This window comes from Dreissena polymorpha, chromosome 4, assembly GCF_020536995.1.
Source record: "Dreissena polymorpha isolate Duluth1 chromosome 4, UMN_Dpol_1.0, whole genome shotgun sequence".
Lineage (NCBI taxonomy): Eukaryota > Metazoa > Mollusca > Bivalvia > Myida > Dreissenidae > Dreissena > Dreissena polymorpha.
In genome coordinates this window covers 53,321,644-53,328,292 of record NC_068358.1, presented here as the reverse complement: position 1 = coordinate 53,328,292, position 6,649 = coordinate 53,321,644, and the positions used below count along the sequence as shown (strand labels likewise).

The window sequence follows — 6,649 nt, the reverse complement described above, 5'->3', positions numbered from 1 at the left end:
ATTGCATCGAAAGCCTTAGGCTTATATAAACGCTCTCCACAATCCATTTGGACACGTTGGGACCTTTATAAATTGTGCAAATGTGGAGTTTTTGAAAGCGAATAGATGTTTTTTTGCCCGTGTGACGAGAATTGTTATACTTTTAGATCGACTAGTGGCTAATGTTTTATGCATGCAACAATTAACTTGTATATGTTCAATGAAATGGTTTGATGTCATTGGCGTTTTCATTGGATGAAAATGCTCTAGTCACACAGGCCAAAAACATTGATATGCTTTCAAACCCACTACCATGACACAAATCATAAAGATCCTCTAGGCCAAAAACATTGATATGCTTTCAAACCCACCACCATGACACAAATCATAAAGATCCTCTAACCCCACCCCCACCCCCCCACCCCCCCCCCCCACCCCCCACCATGCCTCACTCGATCGTTGTCGTTGTCCCTTACCCAAGATCCTCACGTTTGCAAATGGGTTGTACTTGATGTTTGTTTTCTGAACATGTGTGGATGAATTAATCTTCGCTGAATCGAACTACATTGCCCGGTTTTTTAAATAATACGAAATATCAAATTGTTGAAAAACATATCAAACTTATGCCCCCTTAGTATAATCCGTGAATTTTCAAAACATTTGGTCGTTAACGCCACCTCGGACGTAGCATTGTCTCATTTATTAAGGTAGCGCAGCCCTAAGTGATTTCCCGCGATTTATTTTACGATCATTGCCGATCTTCAATGATAGGTTATTTCCGAGAGATGCATTTTATTTTTTTCAAACTTCGAATTTTGGATATATGTTTACGTAATTCCTTTAGAATACATTACTTTCACACTAAATATTGACTTTGATCCAAATATCATTTGAAAAATACGATTTCGCGATTTCTTCAAAGATCGAAGCGCCTTTTTACCTGTTACTTATTGATATCTAATTTAAGCTTAAAATAATGTGAAATTGTCGTGGCTGAGTGGTGAAGGTGATGCACTTAACATCTAATGAGAACTTCCCGTGCAGGGTCGAATCTTGCTGACATCGCATTCTTTTTGCGACGAGTTTTATTTCTTTTCTAACGTAATTTGATTTAATATAGCATATAAGCTATGTTTATTGTTGAATATGTTGAAATTTTTATGCACATCCTTCAATTTTTAAAATTAAAACAACGTTATGGCTAAATTGGGTGATTTACTGCTGAAAATACGAATGATGCATGTTGCATTTTTATTTTTATTTCAAAAAGTAAATGGTAAATCTGTCTATTTCTTGGTATTTTTGCTGTATATATTGTTTCTTTAAAAACTTAGTTTAAAATATAACTTAAATGATACTATTTTGAATTTTATGACACTTTGTTTTTTACCGACCCAATTTTTACTTTGCTGAAATCACTTACATTTCATGGCGCTCTTCCATAGATAACAATTTGTAAAAAATAAATGTCTGTAAACGAATACATATTTCATCTTGTTTAAACTTTAAACAGCTTAACTGCATATGTACACACCAAGTGCATGCCCATATTTGGAAATTTGAATGAATTATGGAACTTTTATATACCCCAGGGGTGAAAATAAACTGGACAAAAGCCGAGCGTGGGGTGGTTTTGAAAAAATCGGTATATTTTTTAAAAAAGCATGGAAAGCCTACCTACAAATTTGCATGTAGTTCAGTGAAATGATGCTGATTAAGAAAATAATATATTTGGATATGTGCCCATTAGGGGTGCGCTACCATAATGCATCGCAATAGGTGTTGCCCGTGATTAACGGCCATGGAATTGCGACCGGACGGAAGAACGAACGAGTGAAAGTTTCTTTGACATTATTTTCACTGCCCTTCTCCCACCCATTGTGTCACACCGGTCTTACTGACAATAACGTAGTGACGTCACCATCTATGTATAGAATGTTCTCCCACCCCGACAGCCCGCCCGACAGTCATGTTTGGACCATGCACCGGTAATCACATGTTTATTGATCGATTATTTTTATTGATTCAGTTGGTTTATCTTTGTAAATGCATACAGCTGTATGATTTTCCATTAATTCACACATGAATAACAGTGTCAACTATTGCTTGCCATCGTCGGAACAGTTTGTTTGTTTTTAATCGCTAAGGAACATATGACACACATTCTTAATATTTGAATCTTAATTGATCACCCCCGAGTGTTTAAAACCGGTTGGAACCGTATACGCAAACACGCGCAAATTTACACTGGTTCTCGAAGTTTCATCTGGTTTTATTTACTAATTGAAGCGTAGTGCTGGAACCAGCGCGCATTAGAACCAATTCAAACTGGTTGGTTGTATCAAGATCAGTTGTGGTTACTGATACACATACTTAACGGCGGTATTTAAGTGCGGGAAGAACACATCTAGGAGCGAAACCGTTCAGACATAAAACATGCGTGAAATTGTCCATCTTCAAGCGGGTCAGTGTGGAAACCAGATTGGTGCTAAGGTGAGTGTTTCTGCCTACTTGAATTTATATTTTATGCCATGAAATAAATAAAAACACGTGGGAAATGAAATCACAATGAATGGCCGCCGTCCCGTTCGCTTCTTGAATTCATCTGTATTCAATAGATGTTAAAGCACACTTGTTGATTTGAAAATGTTAAATGAAAGTTGTATTCATGACATTTTGCCATCAACATGTATGTATATGGACAATATTGTTGCTGTTCCAGCTTGATTAATCTTACCAACGGAAATATCCATTCATTGTTTGTTACAGCGCTGCTCTTTGATTGGTTGCTAAGGTGTGCTAGGCGCGAACGATGCATGTTCAATAGTGTTCTTATGCAAAATAAAAACACACGTTTATTTATGTTGTTTCTTAATCATTTAAAAATAAAAATAGTCGACATCTAAAACATATTTAAATCCTGCTTATTGACAAGAAATAAAGAGTGGTGAAAATATCCTTAAGGTTAATTAGGGCAAATTAATATAAATTTTCATGTTTCTCCCCCCCCCCCAACAAGAAGCAAAATTTACACCCTCATTCTGTAAAAAAAGGATAATTGTGAGAACTTATTTAGATTGTTATAATTTTTGTTGCGACTTAGAAAGATGATATATTGTCTTTTTTTATAAAGGAAAACCCCCAATTTTGATATAAAAACAACATCTTTCCCAATCCAAAGTGCCCCATCCCCATAATTGTTGAAAAACGACACTGCATGTTTTCAATACTTTGTGTTAATGATCAATAAATCAGCTGATTTTGTGTTAGGCATGTAAATATCAGATTCTGCAAAGATCTTCTAGAAATGCACTTGAACATACTTATATTTATTGAAAATAAACATTAACTAGACACAAAACTTTGGTTAGCATTCCCTTGTGAGGTATTTTGTTGAGGTTTACCATGTATATCCATATTGTTAGTAATAATACTAAATTACATTTCCAGTTCTGGGAGGTGATCTCTGACGAGCATGGTATTGACCCCACAGGAACCTACCATGGTGACTCGGACCTCCAGCTGGAGAGAATCAATGTCTACTACAATGAGGCCACCGGTATGAACATTTCTTGTAGTGGCTACTGTGGTGGAGTTTAACTTTGAATTTATGCATTTTCTGTTCAAATGTTGTGATCTACCAATATTTAATATAGTTTGCGTGCTCGGCATTGTTTCAAATTTGTTACAGAGTTTTTGTTAAGCAACAAATTTCAGGTAGTACATTTGCTTTTAAATTTGTCACAGAGTTTTTGTTAAGCAACAAATTTCAGGTAGTACATTTGCTTTTAGGTGGAAAGTATGTTCCCCGTGCAGTGCTTGTTGATCTTGAGCCTGGAACAATGGACTCTGTCAGATCCGGACCATTCGGACAGGTCTTCAGGCCTGACAACTTTGTGTTCGGACAGAGTGGTGCAGGCAACAACTGGGCTAAGGGTCACTACACAGAGGGCGCTGAGCTCGTAGACTCTGTGCTAGATGTTGTTCGCAAGGAGGCAGAGTCATGCGACTGTCTACAGGGTTTCCAACTGACACACTCGCTGGGTGGTGGTACCGGAAGTGGCATGGGGACGCTGTTGATCAGCAAGATCCGGGAGGAATACCCCGACAGAATCATGCTCACATTCTCTGTTGTTCCTTCTCCAAAGGTGAGATAAAGTTATTGAGCTTGGTAATACCAATGTATGTTTTGTGTTATCATTCTATTTTTATGCCCCCGAAGAAGGGCATATAGTATAGAGATCGGACTTTCAGTCACACTGCATTAAGATTTCGAAAAATGCTCATAACTTATGTCCCTTCAGATAGCAACTTGATATTTGGCATGCATGTGTATCTCATGGAGTTGCACATTTTGAGTGGTCAAAGGTCATGGTCATCCTTCAAGATTAAAGGTAGAAAAAATAAAATCCAAGGGAAGTAGTAAGCTTCAAAGAGAGATAATTAACTGTACCTGCCAAATGATAAAAAAAAAATCATAAATTAAAGCGCCACAGTACGGGGCGTTGTGTTTCTGACAAACACGTCTCTTGTTAATTAAACAATTTAATATATTCAGAAGCTCTTAATGTGCTTACGCAAAATTTTAAACTAGTGGTCCAAATCATCTCTGGTTTCAGGTATCAGACACAGTTGTTGAGCCTTACAACGCCACCCTCTCAGTTCACCAGCTAGTTGAGAATACCGACGAGACCTACTGTATCGACAACGAGGCTCTCTACGACATCTGCTTCAGGACCCTGAAACTCACCACCCCCACATACGGAGACTTGAACCATCTGGTATCCGCCACTATGTCCGGTGTGACCACTTGTCTCCGATTTCCGGGTCAATTGAACGCTGATCTCCGCAAACTCGCAGTGAACATGGTGCCCTTCCCACGTCTGCATTTCTTCATGCCTGGGTTCGCTCCACTTACATCCCGTGGTAGCCAGCAGTACAGGGCCCTCACTGTCCCTGAGCTCACACAGCAGATGTTTGATGCCAAGAACATGATGGCCGCCTGTGACCCACGTCATGGTAGGTACTTGACGGTCGCTGCCATCTTCCGAGGCCGCATGTCCATGAAGGAAGTTGATGAGCAGTTGCTGAACGTACAGAACAAGAACAGCAGCTACTTCGTGGAATGGATTCCCAACAATGTGAAGACCGCTGTCTGCGATATTCCTCCGCGTGGTCTCAAGATGTCCGCCACTTTTATTGGCAATAGTACCGCCATCCAGGAGCTATTCAAGCGCATCTCTGAGCAGTTCACCGCTATGTTCCGTCGCAAGGCTTTCCTCCACTGGTACACCGGCGAGGGCATGGATGAGATGGAATTCACTGAGGCAGAGTCTAACATGAACGACCTTGTTTCCGAGTATCAGCAGTACCAGGACGCCACCGCGGAGGAGGAGGGAGAGTTGGATGAGGAGGAGGGTGAAGCTGAGGGCAACTAGAACGGGGGACATTGTTCATCCATCCCCATATAGACTCTTTATTAAAACTATTTAATGCAACGTAAACACATGCTGCACATTGCTAGCACATGAATACGGGTAACATTTTTGTAAAGTTGCCTGAAGTTGTGCAATATTACTTGCGATCATGTTCTGCTGATACTGTCTCACTGTCAGCTCATAAATTGTCTTCATGTTGTTGTTGAGTTACTACCTTTAATAAATTTGGTAAAAAAATGTTTTGTGCTTTGGTTAACAGTAACGAGTAAGAGTATTACTTTTAAGTATGTTCTTACATGAAAATATATTAAAGCGAGATTATACGATTGTGTAAAATATTAAAATGTTTCAATATAAATTAAAATGAAAGTTAAGAAGAATTGTCGAAAAATGCGAAAATAAGCAAGATATTTAATTCTGAAATAGAAAATGTCTGTCTGTACAGTCGAATTTGCCAGCATGTACGATGTGCATCTAAATTTAGTTCAACGGTTCATTTTAAATTCCTGCAACGATATGTTTTCACACAACACCTGAACACTAAACTAAAAAGGCGAAGGCTTTGGTTGTTGTAGGAAAATTTGTACAAAATATCAGAATCGGCTCGGGGCGCTAATTTGTCTTTGCTGCATTTTATGAAATTCATCTTAAATGTTTAATTTTCTTGCCTATTGTTGTTTATTAGTCCCCTACCGGTTTTACTGGAGCTTATGGTTTCCGCTCTGTGTGTCCGTTGGTCTGTGAGTCTGTCACGCTTTTCTGGATCCTGCGATAACTTAAAGTTCTTAATATTTTTTCATGAAACATTGATTGATGGCAATATGGACATTATGCACGTCATTTCGTTTTGTTCCTACGTCAAAAATTCTGGTTGCTATGGCAAAAAATAGACTAGAAATACTGCTGAAAATGGTTTTCTGGATCCTGCGATAACTTTGAAAGTTCTTCATATTTTTTCATAAAACTTGAAGCATGGATAGATGGCAATATGGACATTATACACGTCATTTCATTTTGTTCCTACGTCAAAAATTCTGGTTGCTATGGTAACAAATAGACCAGAAATAGTGCTGAAAATGATGGTTTTCTGGATCCTGCGATAACTTAAAAGTTCTTCATATTTTTTCATGAAACTTGAAACATGGAAAGATGGACATAATGCATATGCACATCATTTTGTTCCTACGTCAACAATTCTGGTTGCTATAGCAACAAATGACTAGAAATACTGC

The 6,649-nt window shown here is 38.4% G+C and overlaps 1 protein-coding gene across 1 annotated transcript; it reads left to right on the top strand.

The window, feature by feature from the left end:
- Nucleotides 1–2,303: 2,303 nt before the first annotated feature.
- Nucleotides 2,304–5,656, top strand: LOC127876097 (tubulin beta-4B chain-like). Its single transcript, XM_052421018.1, has 4 exons — nt 2,304–2,472; nt 3,430–3,538; nt 3,772–4,127; nt 4,599–5,656. Exons 1-4 carry the CDS (start codon nt 2,416–2,418, stop codon nt 5,415–5,417), a joined length of 1,341 nt encoding a protein of 446 aa, XP_052276978.1. The 5' UTR covers nt 2,304–2,415; the 3' UTR covers nt 5,418–5,656.
- The last annotated feature ends 993 nt before the right edge of the window (nt 5,657–6,649 follow it).

Excerpts from the sequence above, each read along its gene's own strand:
- LOC127876097 (XM_052421018.1), top strand. The coding sequence starts at position 2,416 with ATGCGTGAAATTGTCCATCTTCAAGCGGGTCAGTGTGGAAACCAGATT. Across the intron at positions 2,473-3,429 it reads GAAACCAGATTGGTGCTAAG|TTCTGGGAGGTGATCTCTGA; the intron begins GTGAGTGTTTCT and ends TTACATTTCCAG. Across the intron at positions 3,539-3,771 it reads CTACTACAATGAGGCCACCG|GTGGAAAGTATGTTCCCCGT; the intron begins GTATGAACATTT and ends ATTTGCTTTTAG.